The sequence below is a fragment of the Magnolia sinica genome, chromosome 6, assembly GCF_029962835.1.
Source record: "Magnolia sinica isolate HGM2019 chromosome 6, MsV1, whole genome shotgun sequence".
Taxonomy (NCBI): domain Eukaryota; kingdom Viridiplantae; phylum Streptophyta; class Magnoliopsida; order Magnoliales; family Magnoliaceae; genus Magnolia; species Magnolia sinica.
In genome coordinates this window covers 80,951,576-80,974,950 of record NC_080578.1, presented here as the reverse complement: position 1 = coordinate 80,974,950, position 23,375 = coordinate 80,951,576, and the positions used below count along the sequence as shown (strand labels likewise).

The window sequence follows — 23,375 nt, the reverse complement described above, 5'->3', positions numbered from 1 at the left end:
CGCCCTAAACTCATTAAATTGGATCAACTTCATGGGAAGGGTTCTTTGAGTACCCACTGACATCCCTACTAGCCTCAACGTGGCCCGTGTGAAAAAGGAAGGATTTGGACAGCCTTTCGCAGGAAGTTCCTGCGTAAGGATGCTGGGTGGGGCCCACTCTATGTTTGTCAGAAATCTACCCCTTTTATCCTTTTGGCGAGCTCATTTTAGTACAAGAGAGCAAAAATGAGGTGGATCCAAAACTCAAGTGGGCCACAAGAGAGGGAAAATTGGGGAAAGAAATACCCACCGTTGAAACCTTCCTGGGCTCCACCTTGATGTTTATATGCCATCGAAACTGTTTATAAGGTCATTATCACTGGGATGAAGTGGAAATACAAAAAAAAAAAGTAGGCCTGACGCAAAGTTTTTATGGGCATTGCAGCCCACTTTAGTTTTGGAACCACCTCATTTTTTTGTCTAATATCCTAGAATGAGCTCGCAAAACGGATGAACGAATAGATTTCTCACGGACATGACGGTGGGCCACCCAACATTCCTGGGCAAGAACTTCCAGCAAAAGGTTTTGGCAGGATTATCCACGTCCAAAGGATTCTCACAAAAATCAACCCGACCCAGCATCCCATACCTAAGCCAACCCAACCAATCGCATTTGTAACCCTACCCGTTAGGCTTTTAGGATTAGCTTCCAATGCTCAGAAGGCATTCCATCTTCTAAGGAAATGTCAAACAATCAACATATTGAAACATTTCAATACAAGAGTTTTTAGTTTTCAAATATTTTCCATTAATAAGGTGATCCGTCTTATAAAAAAGTTGGGATCATTGAAATAGGATCTCAAATATTCAAAGTTTCAACTTCTCATTCTTAACCCATTTCTTTGTTGGCCCATGTATTAAAAAAAATTAGGAATTTTGCATACCCTCGCTCACAAGTGAGGTCCACTACAATATGAACGCTTCAGATCTGGGAGCAATAGGCCCCACTTTGTACAAACTAAAATCACACGCATATTGTACAATCTCTTAGGCCATGCATATGATTGTACCATACCTTGATTTTATAAGGTATATGCCCAGTTTTGATTAGGACTGAATGGGCCAAGGCCAGGCTAGGCACATTTAAAAATTTGAATGAGCCCGGCTGTTGAGCCTGGCCCAAACAGCTGACATTTCTGTCGGGCCCAATGAGGTGGTCCCCCGCTTGAACAGTGTGCAAAGGCACTTCCATGCAGTGTGGCCTACTCGTGTGGCCTCCACGGGTTTTTGGATAAACTTGACATTTCTGTTCTCCCTTCCACCTGGTCTACGAGACTTGTCGGTAGGTCAGATGGCAAATAAACACGAAGGTGGGTCTCATGAAGGTTTCAGTGGTGGACGTCATGTCCTCACTGTTTTTTTGGTGTGGTAAACCTAAGATCTGGACCAGCCTCATTTATAGGCCCATGATCTAAAATAATCTGAAGAAACAGATGGACGATGTGGATTCAACATATATATTATGGTGGGTCGCACAAGTGGGGACCACTTACGTTGGGTTTTTAAGCAGCAGCGCACCTTGAAAAAGGGGAAGGATTTGGATGGCCTTTCGCAGTAAGTGCAAGGATGCTAGGTGGGGCCCACCGCTATGTTTTTTGGAAATCTACCCCTTTTATCCTTTTGGTGAGCTCATTTCATGACAAGAGAGCAAGAATGAGGTGAATCCAGAACTCAAGTGGGCCACAAGAGAATACCTACCGTTGAAACCTTCCCGGGCTCCACCTTGATGTTTATATGCCATCCAAACCGTTTATAAGGTCATTATCACTGGGATGAAGTGGAAATAAAAAAATTTAGCTTGACTCAAAGCTTTTATGGGCATAAGAATATTTCAACGGTTCTCACTATCCCCACTGTATCCTCTCTGCGGACCACTTTAGTTTTGGAACCACCTCATTTTTGGTCTAATATCCTAAAATGAGCTCGCAAAACAGATGAACGGGTAGATTTCTCAAAGACATGAGGTGGGCCCACCCAACATTCTTGTGCATGAACTTCCAACAAAAGGTTTGGCTACTCCCCCCGCCATCAGCCAATGGCTGGTGGTCGGTGCTCTGTGGGCCCCACCATGATGTATGTGTTTCATCCATGCCGTCCATCTATTTTTCTAGATCATTTTACAATGTTAAACCAAAAATGCAGTATATCTCAAGCTCAAGTGGACCACATTACAGGAAACAGTGTTGAATGAGCTTTGAACATTAAAAACTTTTTGGGGGCCATAAAGTCCCCCAAAAAGTTTTAGATCAAGATGATCTTTGTTTTTTTCCCTTCACCTGGGTTTGTATGACCTAATAAACAGATTGGATGTCAAATAAAAAGTACATTGGGCCTTAAAATGATTTAAATGGTGGATATCCAATCACTATTTTTTCTCCTACGGTGTGGTCCACCTGAGATTTTTATCCCTATAATTTTTTATATAAAGCCTTAAAATTATATTTAATAATGGATGAACGGAATGGATGTGTTAACAATGGATGAATGGAATGGATGAAACACATACATTATGGTGGGCCCACGGAGCACTGACCACCAGCCAGGGGGAGTAGCCGTTTCCCGTCCGAAGGATTTCTCACAAAAATCACGGAAGCGGATTGCTTACTGAGTAACATAGTAAACTTAGCATACTGAGTAAACTCTATGAGGTAGACAAGGATTTATGTATTTGATCCACTCCGTCCATCCATTTTATCGGATAATTTTAGGACTTGAGCTCAAAAATTAAGCATATCTAGATCACACAACAAGAAACAGTGTGAATTGAATATCTACCGTTGAAAACTTCTTGGGGCCACATAAGTTTTGGATCAAGATTATTTTTATGTTTTCCATTCATTAATGTCTGTATGATCTTATCAACAGGTTGGATGACAAATAAACATCACTGTGGGGCCTAGCAAGGTTTCAACGGTGGAAATCATTATTCCCACTGTTTCCTGTGGTATGAACTTCTTGATCATTGGATATGCTTCAATTTTGGGATCAACCCCTTAAATCATTTAGAAAAATGGATGGATGGTGTGGATAGACTACATACATTCAGGGTGGGCCCAACTGAGTTTACTCAGTACGCAATCCAATTTCAAAAATCATGGTTGCCCTCCAAATCTTGCTTAATACGCAAGAAATAGGCCTGTAACGGTCATCTCTCCACCGATTACATTCCACTTTCTTTTTTCATTCTCCCGACTCGGTCCCAAGAAGCGTCTCTCTCCTCTCTCTCTCTCTCTGTTTTTTCTAGGGTTTCAGAGCTCTCTCTTGTTCGATATCGGTGATGACATCATCCGCCTCTCTGTCGAAACCCCAATTTCCATCTCCTCCTTCTCCCCAAATGATGCAATGCAACTAATCCACAAATTCGATTTTGTTTCAACTCATGTTGCTAACCCAACCCCCCTCCTCCCTCTCTCACCGGTCTCCTCTCGCCCCATGAAACCCTCGATCTCTCTCCTATCTACAATGGCGATGATGGTGAGAAGATGATGATATGATCTGGTCCGTTAGTCTGCATTTTCATGGCAGCCAACCCCGGCAACAACCACCGGGTCATCTCTCTCTCTCTGGTTGAATGTCCTTTAATCTCCTGTTCTTTGATGTGCAATTTAGGGATTTCTAGGGCAGATAGATGTATTTTGTCTCTATTATTTTGATTTGATCTATTGATTGGCCTCTGGGAAATCGATTCTCCATTTGTATTCTCCACCACTTCGCATTGCATCATTTGAAGCGCCCTTGGAGAAATACAAGGAGAAACTGGAAGAGATGGAACCCAATGCACCTTCTGAGAGCATTTTTGGATGGGATACCTTTAGACAATGAGATGTGTGAAGCAGATGGAAAGGTTTATCAGGCTGAAGTCAGAGCAGCAAGACAGTGTTATTGATAGTCGTTTGCCTGGGGTGGAAGATGGGGTCAACAAGGATTCTTCCATGCTGGATTTTGGGAACCTGGAGCAGACCAGGGCCTTGGTTGCATCACTTGAGACTTGTTTGAGGTTCTCAAAGTGCATATCCTCCACAATGTCGACTCTGGTCCAACTGCTGTCTTCATCTTCTGCCACTGATGTTGAGAACACGATTCTTTTGCTGATGAGGTGCAGACAGTTCCAAATTGATGACTCTGAGGCTTGTCTCCGAAAAATGTTGCCACTTGTAAGCATCCTCTTTGATTTCTGTTACAATTCTTCTAGACTTCCAAAGGAATCTTGGCAAGCATTTAAGGGTGTGTTTGCATTGGATTTCTGTAGGTATTTTCGCAGGACAAGTCTATCCAAGCAGCTGTTGAGGATGCATTCATCACAATTTATTTGATGAGAAACCCTATAGAAACTGCTGCAAATCTATTGAGCATTGCTATAGAATCTAGGATCGGCGATCTAGCAGCTCTAGAATTTATAGTTGGTTCCTTGGTATCTAAGGGGGATATTTCTACAAGCACGGTATGTTTATTTGATTGTCATAATTTCAGGTACTGCTTCCATCAATATGATTCACTCACTTTGCTATAGAAGTTATGCATTGGTGTTCTTTTGGCATTCTTTGACATGCATAGTTAGACACCTAGACTAAGAACTAAGAGTGTTGATTTCTGCACACTTAAGGGCCTATTTTTTTCTCCAATTACCGTGGTAATGTAAAGAAAATGTGCAATAATTAAAAATTGCTTTACCTGCCTCCTGACAACATCTGCATTTGACCACTGATTGCTGTGGTAAATTGAAATGATGGCATTTTTACATTGCTTGAATGTCAAATCACCACCAAAATACACTGATGTTGCTGTTTGGATTCGAATTTTTTACAGTAATTACATATTGATTGGGATCATTTCAATGGATAGAAACCTTTGACATGATTGGGCCATTTCAGTGGATCCGAACCGTTCATATGATTTAGCTCATTTGGTGATCCAAATGCTTGAGTTGTGCTTTTTAAGTGATCCAAACTCATCATATGATTAAGGCTACTTTCAATGACCAATGCCGATGGATATGTTAAGTTAATCTAAATTATTCATATTATTGAGATCAATTCTCAGTGATCAACATTGCTAATTTTGTAGAGCCCTCTTTAACTTTACAAACAATTTTAATGATCGGGCCTATTTTTGTTGATCCTTCATTACTTCTAGTTTAGTTAATTGAGGTGATTCGGTCCTTTATCTTATTTTTGCTTCTTTATTGATACAAACTCATCATGTGATTGAGGCTATTTTCAATGACCCATGCCAATAGATATGTTAAGTTGATCTATATTAATATATTATACATATTATAGAGATCAGTTCTCAGTGATCCATACCATTAATGTTGTAGAGCCCTCTTTAACTTTACAAACAATTTAAATGATCGGGCTTGATTTCGTCAATCCTTCATCTTATTGGATCCAATTTAGTTGGTTGAGGTGATTCGACTCTTGGGGGATGTCCACTGATGGATTTTCCATTTTTAGAGACTTTGGTTCAAGAGTTGGCTATAATTGGTCCATTTTATAATTCAAGCTATTTTAGTGATCCACACCATTCGTATTAAGGCATGCACTTAACGAATCAATCCGTGAATGTCGCCTGAACCAAAAGTTATTAATGATTCAAAATTTGCTAATGATTGGGCTCATTTTCAGTGGCACAAACCTATGATGTGCTTGAACCATTTCAAGTGATCTCAACAGTTCATATGCTTAGTCTTGTTTTATGTGATCCATACCCTTCATATGATTAGAGTTGTTTCGGTGATGTAAACCCTTCATTAGTTGAGGCCTTTTTTAGTGATCCAAACCAGTTGGTATACTAATGCATCTTTTCTCTAATCCATTGTTGAGGGTCAAATATTGCATATTAGACCCCAGTTATTGCTTGGATTTACAAACATAATACCGTTTAATGGCCCGCTTTAATCATGTTTGTGATGCAGAGTGTATTTACGAGCATGGACTGAAAAGGAAGCTTAAAGCATGGATTTAACGCTCTGATGACACTAAAGGCAAGGGAAGGACTCCAGGGGACCAAGATCGATGGAATTACACACCAGGGATCCGCAAAAATCGAGAAACTGAAGCTCAAGCAGCCTGAAAGTCAGCTAGAATGCAAGATCACTGAGTTTCCATCATCTGTTCGGCTTGAAACTTTATACATGGCTCGAGGACCAAAAAATAACCGTACACGTCAAATTTCAGCCATTGGATCCCTTTGCAAGTGGCCCAACGGATAGATCATCCCATAAATCAGTGATTTGGGACCCGCCTGGTATCTAAAAATGCTTCAATTTTGTTCTCGACGCGTTAAATGGAGTGACACATCAAATGGACGGAGCAGATGTCTCACGAACATCACAGTGGACCCTACATGTACAGTGCGTGTACATAGTGTACACGCATCGGCTGTGCACCAGACGGTTAGCCCGGTCAAAGACGGGCTGACCCATCTTCTTCTTATGCAGGGACAGCGGACGAACGCTGTCCGTCCATTTTTGGCTAGTGGGTCCCACCTATATCATATTTTGATGATCAGAGCCGTCCATGGTGTCTTTGGGGTAGGGAATACCCTCACCTAGGTGGAATTTTGGACCCATACACGTGTACGCACGAGGATCGTGATCAAAAGCAGGATGAACGGCGGAAGAAAAACATCAGTGGACCACACCAAAACTCGACAAAAACCAGTCCATTTCAACCGAAAAATCGAGAGGAATCTGATAGATGGGGTGGATTTCATCAAAAACATCACTACGGGTCCCACCGAACACGTCAGCACGTCTGCGTAGGCCTTACGCCCGTCTGAAAAAATCGAAAGTTGCAGGCAGTTGCGGGCCACCATCCGTGAATGGATCATTGATCCAAACCGTCCATTTGATCAGGGTTGACCTTATCCATGGAGATAGATGCAAAAGATGGGACGATCAACGTCCGGATCATCCTTCCAAACACAGCTGGTTGTACGTAAGGCTGCGCAAAATAGAGTCTGGTTCTTATGTGATTTGGACTGCGAAAACAGGGTCGGTTCTGCTGATTCTCCACCACCCCTCCTTGCTCTATAAAAGGAGAAGAAGGAGAGAGAGGGGGGATTGAATTTGAAGGCGAGAACGTGAAGTAAAGAAGAGATTTTTCTTATTTTTCTGTTCTATTTTTGCTGTTTTATTATTATTTTTTTATTTAAGATACTTAACTTCATCATGTTTATGTATGGCTAAACCTCTTAGCTAGGGCTAAGAGGTGAAGCTTGTAGTCTGATGGGAGAGACTTTGCTTGTGCCTCTTGTTTAGACTAACTGATGTTGATTTTAGTTCAATTAAAAGGAATACTTTTAGTTTTTTATGGTTTGTTGTGACTGAAATTACAATAGATCTGCGATGGCTTTGAGTATTTCTTCCTCCTTTTGATGTTTATGACGTCAGGAAGCCCTGTTGTTCACCATCGTCTCATGGGCATGGTCGGATGACGGTACCCTTCCTAACCTTCATGCATTGTTGATTGGTTGGTAATTAGTTTAATTCTGTTGTTTGCTTTGTCTCCTGGGCATGGTTTGGTAATGGAATCCATTCTAATTCATATACCTTTCATCTCGTGAAAACTAGATCAAGTAAGTTCAGTTTAATTTCCATGATTCTTGATGCAGGTATAAGATCTCCCTGATCTCTACAAGTGGATCCTCTGAATCCCTAGTTTCCTTCCTCTGAATTCCTTAAGTTTTAGATTAGTATTTCACTATTATTCCTCAAAAATCATTCGATTTAGATTTCATCTTAATCTAGTTCTCGTTCTACTTAGTTTCAGATAACGTACAGGTATCAGTCCCTTGGGATTCAACCTCGGTCTCACCGAGTTTATTACTACATCACAACTCTATAATTGGGGAGTGAACAAGTTTTTGGCGCCGTTGCCAGGGATTGACGGTTACGTTTTCCTAAAATTAACTAGTTTTAGGATTAGTTTAAAATTAGGATTTTTCTAACTTTAGGTTTAGATTTTTCTGATTTCTAGAAACTAACCTATTTTCCTATTTTGTAAGATCCTGAAATAACGTCTAAATTGGTAATCCCTTTCTAATTCCTCTACTTTTTCTATTTTAGAATTAGGATTTGAATTTTAGAAATTTTCTAATTCTAGTATTTTTCTATTTTTAGGAAATAGTTAATTTATTTTTAGAAACTTTCCTCTTTTGTTTTTAGAAACTATGTTAGTTATTTTCCTTTTTAAAAATTCTTTCTAAATTTAGAAACTAACTCATCTTTCCTTTATTTTATTTTTAGAAACTTTCTGATTTTAGATTTAGATTTTCTATTTTAGAAACTTTCTAATTCTGGAACTTTCCTTTTTAGAAACTAACTTTCTATTTTTGTTTTTAGTAACTTTTCAATTCTAACTCTTTTAGAATCTAACTTTCTTTCCTAATTTATTTTAGAAATTTCCACTTTCCTTTAGGAATTTCTTCTTTTAGAAACTAGTTTACTTCTATCTTTCTTTTTAAGGATTTTTTAATCTTAGACCTTCTCTTTAGAAACTGACGTGTTTTGTTTTCTTCTGCAGGTTTTTAACTTAGGGACTCCAATTTGGTAACTTCTTTCCAACCCTCTCTTTCTTTCTAGATTTTCTTTTCCTTTCTTAGGATTAGGTTTCAAATTTGATTGAGGGCTGCGAGTGTTTCATGCCCAAGTGGGCCCGTGACAACACTCGACGTCTCTTGATTGAAGGAGGATTGGTTGAGGGGTTAATTATCCATCGCAGGACTAAACACCACTCGAAATCCCCTGAGTTAATTGAAGTGATGGCTGAAAACCAACCTCTTCTACCCCAACCTAGGGTGGAGGACATTCAGGATGAGAATGAGGTGCATCAAGAACCCCCGCCACGTACTTTACGAGATTATTTACAACCAGTGGGGGGTGAGTACGCCCTCATGCATGATTTTTCCTGAAAATGCAGGACATATGGACATCAAGCCAGCGGTTATCCAACTCCTTACTAAGTTCCATGGGCTTGAATCTGAAGAACCTTATCTACATTTGAAAGAGTTTGATGAGATCATAGCTACTTTATATTTTCAAAATGTGTCTAAGGACACAGTCAAGCTAAGACTCTTTCCTTTTTCCTTAAAGGAGAAGGCTAAGACATGGTTACATTCACTGCGTCCTAGATCCATTGGCACATGGAATGATATGCAGAGGAAATTTATAAAAAAAAATTTCCACATCATAAAACGATTACCCTTAGAAAAGCAATCATGAACTTTACCCAAAAGGAGGATGAAACATTTTACCAATGTTGAGAAAGGTTCAAGGATTTGGTCGGTTCATGCCCACAACATGGCTTTGAAACGTAGCGCATCACAAATTTTTTCTACGATGAACTGACATCTTCCATGCGCTAAATGGTCGAGACAATGTGTAATGGAGAATTCATTAATAAAAATGTTGACAAGGTATGGGATTACCTCGATAGTCTTGCAGAAAAAACACAATCATGGGATTATTACCTAAAATCAAACACCACGTCTAAGCCGACTCAATTTAAGGAGAAAGGTGGATTGTATCTCTTGAAAGAAGAGGATGATCTCAAGTATAAAGTGACTACGCTCATAAGGAAAGTTGAGGCCATGGAAGGAAAGAAGGATAAGGTTAATAAAAGTGTTTGCGGCATCTGTGATTGCAACATTCATACAACTGAAAATTATCCTACAATACCCGCCTTTCGAGAAGTGTTGAATGAACAATCCAATGCCATAAATAATTATCAAAGACCTTTTAATGGACCGACCTCTAATACGTACAATCCTGGTTGGAAAAATCATCCAAACTTTAGTTGGAGAAATAGACAAACTGCTACCCCTCAAGGTTTCTTCAATTAAAATCCAAATCAGGGGAAACTTCAAGAAGACCCGGTTCAAAATTTCATGCAAAAGCTGACCCAGGCAATGCGAGATTTTATGCAAAAGATGGACTCACGTATGACGGTTATAGAAAAGGGGATGCTTCCTGCACAACCGCTCCCCAATCTTAAACCGCATTACGAGATAAGTGATCCCAGCTCTTCAAATCAAATGGGGCACGTTAAATCCATCACCACTCTTAGGAGTGGGAAGATCATTGATAAAACCCTTCCGGTTAGGCCCGAAAAGCCTCAAGAACCAGAAGAGGACAACAATAATAGATCTAGTGAGGCCCCACAAAAATTAGAACCGGAACTTCTAAAAAAGCCAGTTACTCCATTTTCCCAACGGTTGGTAGCACCAAAACCTCTCTCTAACTCTCAGGATATCCTAGAGGTGTTGAAACAAGTGAAAGTCAACATTCCTCTAGTTGATGTTGTAAAACAGATACCTTCATATGCCAAATTCCTTAAAGACTTATGCACGACCAAACGACGGCAGAGTATTCAAAAGAAGATCTTTTTGACCGAGAAAGTGAGTGCCATCCTAAAGCAAGACATGCCACAGAAATTCAAAGATCCTGGTAGCCCAACCATATCATGTGTAATCGAGGACCATCGAATTGATCACGCACTTCTTGACTTAGGAGCGAGCGTCAATCTGATTCCCTACTCGGTGTACAAACAGTTAGGGTTGGGTGAATTAAAACCCACCCTAACCACACTACAACTTACTGATCGCTATGTTCGTGTACCTAGAGGGATAATTGAGGATGTGTTGGTCTAAGTTGATAGATTTTACTACCCTGTAGATTTTATCATCCTGGACACCGAACCCATCAATAACATGAGTACTCAGATTCCCGTCATTTTTGGTCGCCCATTCCTTGCCACTTCAAATGCAATTATCAATAGCAGGAATGGTGTCATGACTATGTCTTTTAGGAATATGACATTAGAGTCAAACATCTTTTTCAATAACGGTAGAAACTTAGAAGATGATGATGATTTCCACGACATTAACATGATTGACTCTTTAGTAGAAGATACGACACCTCTGACCTTATCCTCTGACCCTCTAGAGATATGCCTGGCCCACTCCCATGATTTTGATGATGACATGATTAGGGAGACATGTGCCTTGCTTAATACTGCACCGGTACTTGAAGTTAACCGGTGAAGGCCACAATTTGAAGAGTTACCCCAAATTGATGTAGTGCCTCTACCGTCTAACCTCAAGCCGCCAAAGCTTGACCTAAAACCTTTGCCCTTTGATTTAAAATATGTCTATTTAGGTCAAGATGAGACATACCCGGTGGTGATCTCTGCCCACCTGGAGAAAGAACAGGAGAGTATGCTCATATCTACTCTCATTGAGCATAAGGGAGCCCTTGGATGGACGATAGCGGACCTCAAGGGAATCAACCCCTCGATTTGTACTCACCGCATATATCTTGAGGATAATGCGAAGACCACTCGACAATCACAACGTAGACTAAATCCAAACATGAGGGAAGTGGTTAAGGCTGAGGTTCTTAAACTATTATATGTGGGTATCATATACCCCATATCTGATAGTCAATGGGTGAGTCCAACTCAGGTAGTTCCTAAGAAGTCCGGAATCACCATCGTAGCCAATGCCAATAATGAACTCGTGCCAACTAGAGTTACTACTGGTTGGAGAATGTGCATTGACTACAGAAAGCTGAATACCGTTACGAGGAAGGACCACTTTCCTTTGCCCTTCATTGATCAAATCTTGGAAAGGCTAGCTGGTCATTCCTATTACTGTTTCCTTGACGGGTATTCGGGCTACAATCAGATTGAAATCGCTCCTGAGGATCAGGAAAAGATCACATTTACATGTCCCTACGACACCTTTGCCTACAGAAGAATGCCATTTGGATTATGTAATGCCCCTGCCACCTTTCAGTGATGTATGATAAGTATCTTTTCTGACATGGTAGGGAAATATCTAGAGGTCTTCATGGACGATTTCTCTGTTTTCGGTTAATCTTTTAGCGAGTGCTTAGAGAGTCTTAAATGTGTGCTGAGAAGATGTGAAGAAAAGAACTTGGTGCTTAATTGGGAGAAGTGTCATTTCATGGTTCATAAGGGAATTGTCCTTGGACATATTATCTCGTCCAAAGGAATCGAGGTGGATAAGGCAAAAATTGATCTTATCTCTAACCTACCTCCACCCAAGAACATACGGGACGTGCGATCCTTCTTAGGACACGTAGGGTTTTACAGATGATTCATAAAGGACTTTAATCTCCTCTCTCATCCCCTATGTAATCTTCTGCAAAAAAATGCACCATACGAGTGGACTGAGCAATGCTGGGAGGCTTTCACCAAGCTTAAGGGCATGTTAACCACTGCACCCATCATGCAGCCACCCGATTGGAGCCTTCCTTTTGAGCTTATGTGCGGCACTTCTGATTATGCTCTTGGGGCGGTTCTAGGCCAGAGAAAAGATAAGAGGCCCTACGTCATTCATTATGCAAGTAGAACTTTAAATTCTGCCCAAGTGAACTACTCGACTGCGGAAAAGGAACTCCTAGCCGTAGTGTTTGCTTTGGATAAATTTAGGTTCTACCTGATCGGATCCAAGATCATTATCTACACAGATCATACGGCACTTAAGTATCTTCTTTCTAAGAATGATTCTAAGCCCCGTTTGATACGATGGATCCTTCTACTCCAAGAATTTGATTTGGAAATTAAAGATAAAAAAGGAGTAGAGAACATAGTGGCTGATCATCTGTCTCGCCTTAATACCTCTGATTCCCCTAAGGTGACCCATATTAATGACATGTTCCCTAATGAACAACTGTTCAGAGTCTCCCATTCACCTTGGTTCGCTGATATTGTCAATTATCTTACCACAGGTTCGATACCGACGCATTGGACTGCACAAGATAAAAAGAAATTCTTTACCAAGGTGCGTAACTTTTTCTGGGACGATCCATATTTATTCAAATATTACCCAGATCAAATTTTAAGGAGATGTGTGCCAGATGACGAGTATCAGAGTGTCATCTCCTTCTGTCATTCACAGGCCTGTGGTGGTCACTTTTCTGCTAAAAAGACCATGGCCAAGATTTTATAGTGTGACTTTTATTGGCCCACTATGTTCAAGGACACTCATGAGTTTTGCAAGGCTTGTGAGCGTTATCAAAAATTGGGAGTATTGTCCTGTCGAAATATGATGCCTTTAAATCCCATCCTTATCATAGAAGCATTTGATTGCTGGGGCATCGATTTCATGGGACCACTCCCCAAATCATATGGAAATTTGTATATTTTGCTCGCCGTATATTATGTCACTAAATGGGTCGAAGCAATTCCGTGCCGAAATAATGACCATCGTACGGTAATTAAATTCTTAAAAGAGAACATCCTTTCGCGGTTCGGGACGCCTCGAGCCATCATTAGTGATGGGGGCTCACACTTTTGTAATAGACCATTCGAGAGCTTAATGAAGAAATATGGTATCTCTCATAAGGTGAGTACCTCATACCATCCACAGATAAGTGGACAAGCTGAGATTTCCAATAGGGAGATCAAACATATCCTAGAGAAAATGGTTAACCCTGATCGTAAGGATTGGTCAATCCGATTGACCAATGCCTTATGGGCATACCGTACTGCTTTTAAAACTCCTATTGGAACGTCTCCCTTTAGACTTGTCTATGGGAAAGCTTGTCACTTGCCTGTGGAGTTGGAACATAAAGCATACTGGGCGATCAAAAATCTGAATTTCAATCTGGACAACGCTGGCTCGCTATGTAAACTTCAATTAAATGAACTTGAAGAAATCCGGAACTATGCGTACGAGAACTGGAGAATTTACAAAGACAGAATGAAGGCGTTTCATAACCAACGTATTCTACGAAAATCATTCACACCTGGTCAGAAAGTCCTTTTGTATAATTCTCGATTACATCTCTTTCCAGGTAAGCTTTGATCTCATTGGACTGGCCCTTACATTGTGGTCACTGCGTATCCTCATGGGGCTATTGAGATAAGAGATCCTGACAATGGCAAGGAGTTTAAAGTAAATGGACATCGCTTAAAGCCATTTGTCGAGAAATTTGATTCAAAGGACATGTCCATACCTCTGACTGATCCTGTTTACCAGGATTGATCTCCTAGTCTGATGGAGGTATAGGTAGGTTTCCAGTTTTCATAGGACTAGGATAGTTTCCTTTATGCTGTTTTAGGATAGACGGTAAACTTAGCGCTCCTGGGAACCAACCCAGCTTTTCATTATGTTTCATTTTCCTAGTTAGTTAGTTCAATGTTTATGGGTAACATTGCTGCAAACCCTCACGAGACTACAACTCGTCCACTAGGGGCAACCTAGGGGTTTAAAGGCTTGTTGCATACGCTAAATGCAATCGAGAGCACCTGCGAAAGTGGTGTAGGTAGGATTTTATTTTTGTTATTTTTATTTTACTTCTATTGGTTTCTCTCTTGTGCTGACCCACTCTTACGTAGATATTTTTGGAAAGCCTCTTGATTCTTTCGTCCAGGTACTATCTTTCCATCACTCCTCTTATATTTTAGTTGTCCCATGTGCATTGCATGCTTATTTCTTTTACATTAAGGACAATGTAGATTTTTAGTTGGGGGTGGGAGATTAAGCTACCTAATTGGTGTTTTCTTGGTCTTAAGCGCGAAAATTGTGAAATTTTTTAAAATTTTCTGGAATTTCGTATGAATTCGAAGTGATTTTGACGACCATCCTGGATTTAGAATTACAAGATAAGTGATGTTGAAAATTTATGACTCTTGGATTCAGTTATCTTCTAGATTTCACAATTAAGTTTGAATTGTTAATCCAGGATTCAAAGTTGTCAACATTGATTGAGTCGTGATTTCACAGGTCATATCTCGCTTCCACATTAAGGTTTCAGTTTGATATTGAAGGGTTAACTTAGTAATCATTAAGCATGTAAGGAACCAGCTTGGAAAATTTGCCCGTCATGATAAAAAAAAAAACACACAATTAGAAAGGGTTGGGCGAATAATCTTCACCATAAGTTTGCTCCCTATAGGTGTAGATTTAATTCCCCAAGGATAATATGTGAAAAGGACTGGGTATACAGTCTTCACTATAGGTTTGCTCCCTAAAGGTGAGGATTTGATTCCCCTTCTTGGCGTTACTTTTAATGGAAAAATCAAAAGCTGGAGGAATGAAAAGATGATCTGTGAGGCAAGTTTTGGTTATCATGAATTCTCTTGTTAGTTACCAATGATATCCTGAAATAGAGAAGTGAATTTTAATGATGATAAGTCGAGATTAGACTATTCGCCCATGGAGCTTAATGTTTAGAATTATTCTAATTGATGGATTAATACTTTGAACTTGATTATGACGTTTACCGTGTGCTTGAATCTAGGAGAAAGTTATGCCTAACATTCATGAACCTTAGAATTTTGGAATTTGGATAGTTTTTCAAAAATCACTCGAGAAATTCTCCTATGATTCTCAACTTAATTTTCGCATTTTTTGCTCGGGACTAGTAAAATGCTAGTTGGGGTTGTGTTGAGGGTCAAATATTGCATATTAGACACTAGTTATTGCTTGGATTTACGAACATGATATCGTTTAATGGCCCGCTTTAATCATGTTTGTGATGCAGAGTGTATTTACGAGCATGGACTGAAAAGGAAGCTTAAAGCATGGATTTAACGCTCTGATGACACTTAAGGCAAGGGAAGGACTCCAGGGGACCAAGATCGACGGAATTACATGCCAAGGATCCGCGAAAATCGAGAAACTGAAGCTCAAGCGACCTTAAAGTCAGTCAGAATGCAAGATCACTGGGTTTTCATCATCTGTTCGGCTCGAAACTTTATACATGGCTCGAGGACCAAAAACTAACCCTACACGTCAAATTTCAGCCATTGGATCCCTCTGGAAGTGGCCCAACGGACAGATCAGCCCATAAATCAGTGATTTGGGACCCGCCTGGTATCTGAAAATGCTTCAATTTTGTTCTCAACGCGTTAAATGGAGTGACACATCAAATGGACGAAGCAGATGTCTCACGAACATCACAGTGGACCCTACATGTACAGTGCGTGTACATAGTGTACACGCACCAGCCATGCACCAGACGGTTAGCCCAGTCAAAGACGGGCTGACCCGTCTTCTTCTTACGCAAGGACAGCGGACGGACGCTGTCCGTCCGTTTTTGGCTAGTGGGTCCTACCTATATCATATTTTGATGATCAGAGCCGTCCATAGTGTCTCTGGGGTAGGGAATGCCCTCACTTAGGTGGAATTTTGGACCCATACACGTGTACGCACAAGGATTGTGATCAAAAGCAAGATGAACGACGGAAGAAAAACATCAGTGGACCACACCAAAACTCGACAAAAATTAGTCCATTCCGACTGAAAAATCGAGAGGAATCTGATGGACGGGGTGGATTTCATCAAAAACATCACTACGGGTCCCACCGAACACGTCAGCACGTCAGCGTAGGCCTTACGTGCGTCCGGGAAAATCAGAAATTGCGGGCAGTTGCGGGCCACCGTCCGTGAACGGATCATTGATCCAAACCATCCATTTGATCAGGTAAGGGGTTCTTACACTCACCACGCTGGCAGATTTCAAAGAGGGGAAGATTCCTCCTCTCAAACTGATTCCAAACGCAATCAGTCTCTGCGTTTTCTTGCACAGAAGCAAAGTTCCGTGAGGAGTCTGCTGCGAACGATTTCACACTCCAGCAGGTCGGTTCTGTTGATTCTCCACCACCCTTCCTTGCTCTATAAAAGGAGAAGGAGAGAGAGGGGGGATTGAATTCGAAGGCGAGAACGTGAAGCAAAGAAGAGATTTTTCTTATTTTTCTGTTCTATTTTTGCTATTTTATTATTATTTTTTATTTAAGATACTTAGCTTCATCATGTTTATGTGTGGCTAAACCTCTTAGCAAGGGCTAAGAGGTGAAGCTTGTAGTCCGATGGGAGAGACTTTGCTTGTGCCTCTTGTTTAGACTGACTGATGTTGATTTTAGTTCAATTAAAAGAAATACTTTCAGTTTTTTATGGTTTATTGTGACTGAAATTACAATAGATCTACGATGGCTTTGAGTATTTCTTCCTCCTTTTGATGTTTATGACGTCAGGAAGCCCTGTTGTTCACCATCGTCTCATGGGCAGGGTCAGATGACGGTACCCTTCCTAACCTTCATGCATTGTTGATTGGTTGGTAATTAATTTAATTCTGTTGTTTGCTTTGTCTTTTGGGCATGGTTTGGTAATGGAATCCATTCTAATTCATATACCTTTCATCTCATGAAAACTAGATCAAGTAAGTTCAGTTTAATTTCCATGATTCTTGATGCAGGCATAAGATCTCTACAAGTGGATCCTTTGAATCCCTAGTTTCCTTCCTCTGAATTCCTTAAGTTTTAGATTAGTATTTCACTATTATTCCTCAAAAATCATTCGATTTAGATTTCATCTTAATCTAGTTCTCGTTCTACTTAGTTTTAAATAACGTACAGCTATCAGTCCCTTGGGATTCAATGTAACGACCTTGGAACTTTTGTGCTAATCTTTCCTTAAGTAGTTGTTTTTGGGGTAATTAGCGCTTTACTCGATTGCTTGTGAAATTCGCATCAATCACTTTAAATTGTATCTGCATGGCTCTAAACGTGTAGATTAGTGAGCGCTACGTTACTCTGAAATCTGGGATCCATCGCTAAATCCAGTTGTTCTGGGGAATTTTTGGAAGACCTGGATCGGACCTGGACCGCGCGTCGAAAGTCCGATGGCGATGATTTTAGGCTGTTGCGGTCACCGAGTTGGGCTTGACTTTCACCTCGAAAATCAAGTTGATCTGATGTTCTGGGTCTATTTGGTTGAGCTCGGAGTGAAGAGTGTGAGAACGGTTGGAATTTATTAAGCTTTTATTGAAATCTGAGTCGTGTCGCTTGCGCAACGATTTTAAGCATTCTGACCGTTGGATTCTGACCCAATTTCACCCTCTGATCAGGATGGTTGGCCCAGGCATATCCTAGTGCTTGTGGACCTGATCGAGTTTCCGTGACCGTTGAATTGAGTGTGGTCCGCCACGGCTAATCTGAAGAGCCGGTCGGTACGAAAACTCAGCCTGACCTAGATCCATGGTCAGTGAGCTTTAGTCTGACCTTTCGTGGTTATAGGCCCACCAGAAGTGCTTCGTTGGATCGAGGAAGGCGTGCTTTGGTTATAACCTAAGTATACCTTGACCCTGGGGTTATTTCCATCATTTTAAGGCCTATATATAGTCCTTAAACCCTAGCTCTCATTTCCATACGAATTTTCTCTAACCCTAGCTTGGAAAGAGAGTGGAAAAGAGATAGTTAGTGAGAGAGATTGGTTGGTGAATCATCTTGGTTTCTTCCTTGTTCTTCTTCACCTTTGAACCTTTACTTTGAATCGTTCCTCTGACGATTCTGAGTTCTTTTGGGGTAAGTTAACCTAACCCTAACCTGTGTTAGAGCTTAGACTAGACTTGGTGTTGTTGTATCTCATTTCTATCCTTATTTTAGGGTATTCTAGTGCCGTTGACAAAGACTACTCGTCTAAATCAGTTCGGTGGTTCTTTCTTCGCTTAAGGTGCGAACTTTGAGTGTATGGGTTATGGTTTTCAAGGCTTTCAATCCCAATGAGTGATTTATTCTTGTTATGGATGAGATTGCACATGCCAAATGTTGTGTTTACATTGCTTTCCTGATATGCATGTGCTAGATTGAGATTTGCGTATTCTATGTGTATTTATAAAGTACCGTATATGTATAAAATATGCACTTATGTTTGCCATAATTAATTGTCATGTATGTATGCTAGATGCATGTATGACAACTCCTTGATAAAAGGAATTGTCTAAGTGCATGTATTTCAACATACGTCATGTATGTTGTTCCATGTATGCTAAGTGTTTGTAGAAATGCATGAATGATCTAAAGTGTAACTGATTACACAAAATGCGGGCGTTGAGAAGTGATTCTCAATACTCCTATGGATGCGCATGTTTTCCTTTATGCAGTTACCTTTCAAGTTATTTAAATTCAAGCTTCCTATGCTTACACTTATGCTAAGTTGATATTCTTCAGATGTGTATGTACCATGATTTGAGTTGTTGATCCATTACTGTTTTACATTCCACATGAATATCTGTAGTAGTGTAAGGTGTTTGGGACTATGCCTTAGTTCAGGAAATCGGTAATTGACCCTATAAATCATGGTTGAGATTGCTTTCGCCACGTAAGACGCATTAGACGAACCCGAGTCGTATTAGAGTTGTCGGCAGTGGTTTGGCCACGCGGAGTGTTTGCGCACTCTATGTCGCTCAATTCGACATGCACTCGTGCTAGTCGAGTTCGTCAAGTAATCCGATTGTCCGATGTATGTTAACCATGTATGGACGCTACTGCTTGAATCTAAGGTACCGAACTTACCAGTGAAATCCTAATAACCATGGTACCTGATCCGCTAAGACTCATGAGCCGGACATGGTGGTATGGGACACCGTGGTCGAGCTGTCGGCCTACGCTGGGGTGACGAGCCTCCCCGTAGTGACCAGTGAGCAACTAAACTCGTGAGCCGATTATGGTGGTATGGGACACTATATTCGTGCTGTCGGCCTACATTGATTGGTGACGAGCCCTTTGTAGTGACCTCAAGCATACCTGGATACCGCAAGGAGGAGACGAGCCGATCTGTGGTAGTAAGGGCATGAAAGGCGTGCATTGATTGGTGACGAGCCCTTTGCTGCGACCTCAACTATATGATCGTATGAGATATCTAGGATTGACGACCCTAGTATGGATCACCGTTTGGATGGTGATATGAGGAAGGTATCTTAGCTTCCCAATCCTATTGTGTGAAATGGACTAATAACAACTTGGTAATCATATCCATGCACCGCATTTGCATGTGTTTTGTAGATGTGGCGCACTTTGAGGCGATGTCATGCGTAACGTAAGATGAAGACGCTGAGGGTGTACGCGTGAGGGCACGCATCATATTGCATTCATACTTGCATTAACAAGAGTACTTAGGATTTAATTACTTATCCTGCTTTATCATTACTGTTTGATTGAACTGATAACATATTAACCAGTGCCTTATTGTTCCACTGAGTTGATCACTCACTCCCACGTTTCTGGGGCGGTGTTACACACCCACCAGACTCTGTCTGAGGCCCTGATGTTGCAGATGTGGATGCGACGTCTGAGGCAGAGCGGGAGCTGGATGACGACGAGGCTGCCTTCTCCTATATGCAGTTTTCAGACGGGTTCTAGCGAGCCTCGGTCTGTTGCGCGGGATTTCTGGGATATATTTTGGGAACTGAAATGATGTACTTGATACTTAAATTTTGTTAAATAACACTTTCACACAATCTGGCTTGTATATATAATTCAGGGGTTTACACTTGTACACACATTTTACTATAAGTCTTCCGCTTGCTTTATTCACTTGTCCCTGAATCATATCTGTGTTTTGGCTTAATCTATTCCATGTTTTATGCACTAATACAGTCAACATATATTCATCATTAAATATGTTGCATAAGTGATGTTTTGGAACTCGGGAGCTGAGTTATGCTCGACCCCCGAATTTCAGGGCGTTACATTCAACCTCGGTCTCACCGAGTTTATTACTACATCACAACCCTATACTTAGGGAGTGAACATCCATTAAGTTCATCTTTTGACACTTAGGCCTCTATTCATTAATACAACACTTAATATTTTGGGGTTGTTTTTAGTGATCTAAACCCTTCATTTGATTGGATCTAGATCAGTTTGATATAATCAGATATGTTGATTGGATCTAGAAGCCATTTTTAGTAAGTTGGACAAATTGAGATATTGAGATACGTGCTTGACAATCAAATATGTTGATGTTTTGTAGCTGTAATTGGATGTAAAATGCACCAAAATTCACTAAGGTAAGAGGAATCTAGATGTTGAATATTGGATGCCATACTATTGATATGTTTGAGTATGTATTCAATGGTCAAATTAGTTAGAGGTGATTTGACCCTGGGGGGATGTACAATGGTGAGTTTTTTTTTTCTTTTTCTTTTTAGAGACATCGATACAAGAGTCAGCTACAATGGGTCCATTTTTTGGTGATCCAAAATCGTGTCACGGGGACCATTTTAGTGGATATGAACCGTTCATATGAGTTAGTGATCCTGGCTCATCTTATGATTAAGGCCGTTTTTGGTGACCAAGCCAATCGATTTATTAAGTTGATCCATGATATTCATATGATTGAGGTTGGTTCTCGATGATTTACGTTATTAACATTTCAAGGCCCTATCAATTTTATAAACCATTCAAATGATTGCACCTGTTTTCTATTATCCAAACCATTGATAAGATTGCTTCGTTACCATGATCCAAACCATTGATAAGATTGCTTCGTTACCATGATCCAAACCATTGATATAATGAGGCATGTGCTTAGCAAATCAATTAGTGCATTGCATGCCCCAAAGTAGTTAGTGATTCAAGTAGTACTAATGGTTGGGCTCATTTTCACTTTTAGTGAGAAAAGCCATTGATGTTCCCGGGCCATTTTAAGTGATCCTAGCCATTCATATGTGTGGCTTGTTTTGAATGACCCATAACCTTTGGGTTGGAGGAATATAACATTTCAATTTTTTTATGCCAAGCCATCAATATGTTCAAGACCATATTCATTAATCTAGTTAGTTGAACTGATTTGGCCCTTGGGAGGTACAATGGCGACTTTTCTCTTTTTAGAGACTTTGGTACAAGAGTTGGCTACAGTGGTTTTTTTTCTTGTTGTCTAAAACATAAAGTATCAGAGGACCATTTCTAATGATCCAATCTATTTTTATAATTTGGTCTAATTTGAAATTGTCAATGTGTAGGCTCATTTTATTAAATTCAAACTGTTTCAAATGTTTGAACCGTATTTAGTAAGCTAAATTCTTGATATGGTTGGGTTTCTTTTTTCAATGATCTAAACTCTTCATATGATTTTGCCCATTTCTAGTGATCCAAACCTTTGACATGCTTGGGCCATTTCGATGGATCAAAACCTTTGACGTGCTTGGCCCATTTCAGCGGATTTGAACTTGTTATATGATTCGGCCCATTCAGCTATCCAAATGCATCATATGATTAGTGCTACTGCTAGTGATCTAAACTCATCATATGATTAAAGCTTCTTTCCATGACCCATCCCAATGGATATCTTAAGTTGATCCATCTAGTCATAATATTTAAAGTTGGTTCTCAGTGATCCACATCGTTAATTTAGTAGGACCCTCTTCAGCTCTACACACAATTCAAACGGTCATGTTTCTTTTTACAACGATCCAAATTCATATGATTTGGCCCCTTTCTAGTGATCCAAACCCATGACATGGGCCATTTCGATGAAAAAAAAATATTGACATGCTTGGGCCATTAAGTGGATCCAAACTGTTCATATGATTCGGCTCATTCGACGATCCAAACTCATCATACGATTGAAGCTTCATTTCATGATCCAAACTCATCATATGATTAAAGTTGGTTTTCATGATACATGGAATGGATATGCTAAGTTAATCCATGCTGTAAAATTTGTAGGACCCTTTGTAGTTGTACAAATAATCCAAATTGTTAATATGATTTGGCCCATTTCTAGTGATCCAAACCTTTTTCACACTTGGGCCATTTCAATGGATAGAAACCTATGACCTGCTTTGGCCATTTTAGCGGATCCAAGCTGCTCATATGATTTGGTTCATTCAATGATCCAAATACATCATATGATTCGTGCTGCTTTTAGTGATGCAAACCCATTATATGATTGAAGTTGCCTTCCATGACACATGCTAATATGTCTAGTTGATCCATCTTATTCATATTATTGAGGTTGGTTCATAGTTATCCAAACCATTAATTCTTTAGGACCCTCTTCTATTTTACAAATGATTCAAGTGATGTGGTTTCATTTTACAATGATCTAAACTATTCATATGGTTTGGCCCATTTCTAGTGATCCAAACCTTTAACATGCCTGCGCCATTTCAATGGATTGAAACCTTTGACGTGCTTGGGTCATTTCAGTGGATCCGAACTGTTCATATGATTCAACTCATTCGATGATCCAAATACCTCATATGAGTTGTGCGGCTTTTAGTGATCTAAACTCATCATATGATTGAAGCTGCTTTCCATTGCACATGTGTTACTGGATATGTTAAGTTGATCCATCTTATTTATATTGCTGAGGTTGGATCTCAATGATCCATACTGTTAATTTTATAGGACTCTTCAGTTTACAAACCATTCAAGGATTGGGCCTGTTTTCATGGACCCAAACCATTCATACTAATGCTTTGCTAATATTGTTGAGTTTGTTTATAGTGATCCAAGCTTTTCACATGATTTGGCCTATTCTAGAGATCCAAACCTTTGACATACTTGGGCCATTTCATT

At 40.2% G+C, this 23,375-nt stretch overlaps 2 protein-coding genes and 1 non-coding gene across 3 annotated transcripts; 2 read left to right on the top strand and 1 right to left on the bottom strand.

Annotated features, from left to right (window-relative positions):
- Positions 1-3,759: 3,759 nt before the first annotated feature.
- LOC131248924 (condensin-1 complex subunit CAP-D2-like) lies at positions 3,760-4,669 on the top strand. Its single transcript, XM_058249450.1, has 2 exons — positions 3,760-4,193; positions 4,289-4,669. The coding sequence occupies exons 1-2, from the start codon at positions 3,858-3,860 to the stop codon at positions 4,547-4,549; spliced, it is 597 nt and encodes a 198-aa protein (XP_058105433.1). The 5' UTR covers positions 3,760-3,857; the 3' UTR covers positions 4,550-4,669.
- A 4,571-nt stretch (positions 4,670-9,240) lies between these two features.
- On the bottom strand, positions 9,241-9,347 carry LOC131250280 (small nucleolar RNA R71). Its single transcript, XR_009173207.1, has one exon. It is a non-coding gene; the product is annotated as a small nucleolar RNA R71 (small nucleolar RNA).
- A 2,056-nt stretch (positions 9,348-11,403) lies between these two features.
- Positions 11,404-13,440, top strand: LOC131248925 (uncharacterized; the record flags this gene model as incomplete). The annotated part of the gene is made up of 4 exons (XM_058249451.1): positions 11,404-11,502; positions 12,229-12,409; positions 12,611-12,967; positions 13,214-13,440. Coding segments are annotated over 4 exons (864 nt in total), but the record flags the coding sequence as incomplete, so codon positions are not given.
- Between the last annotated feature and the right edge of the window lie 9,935 nt (positions 13,441-23,375).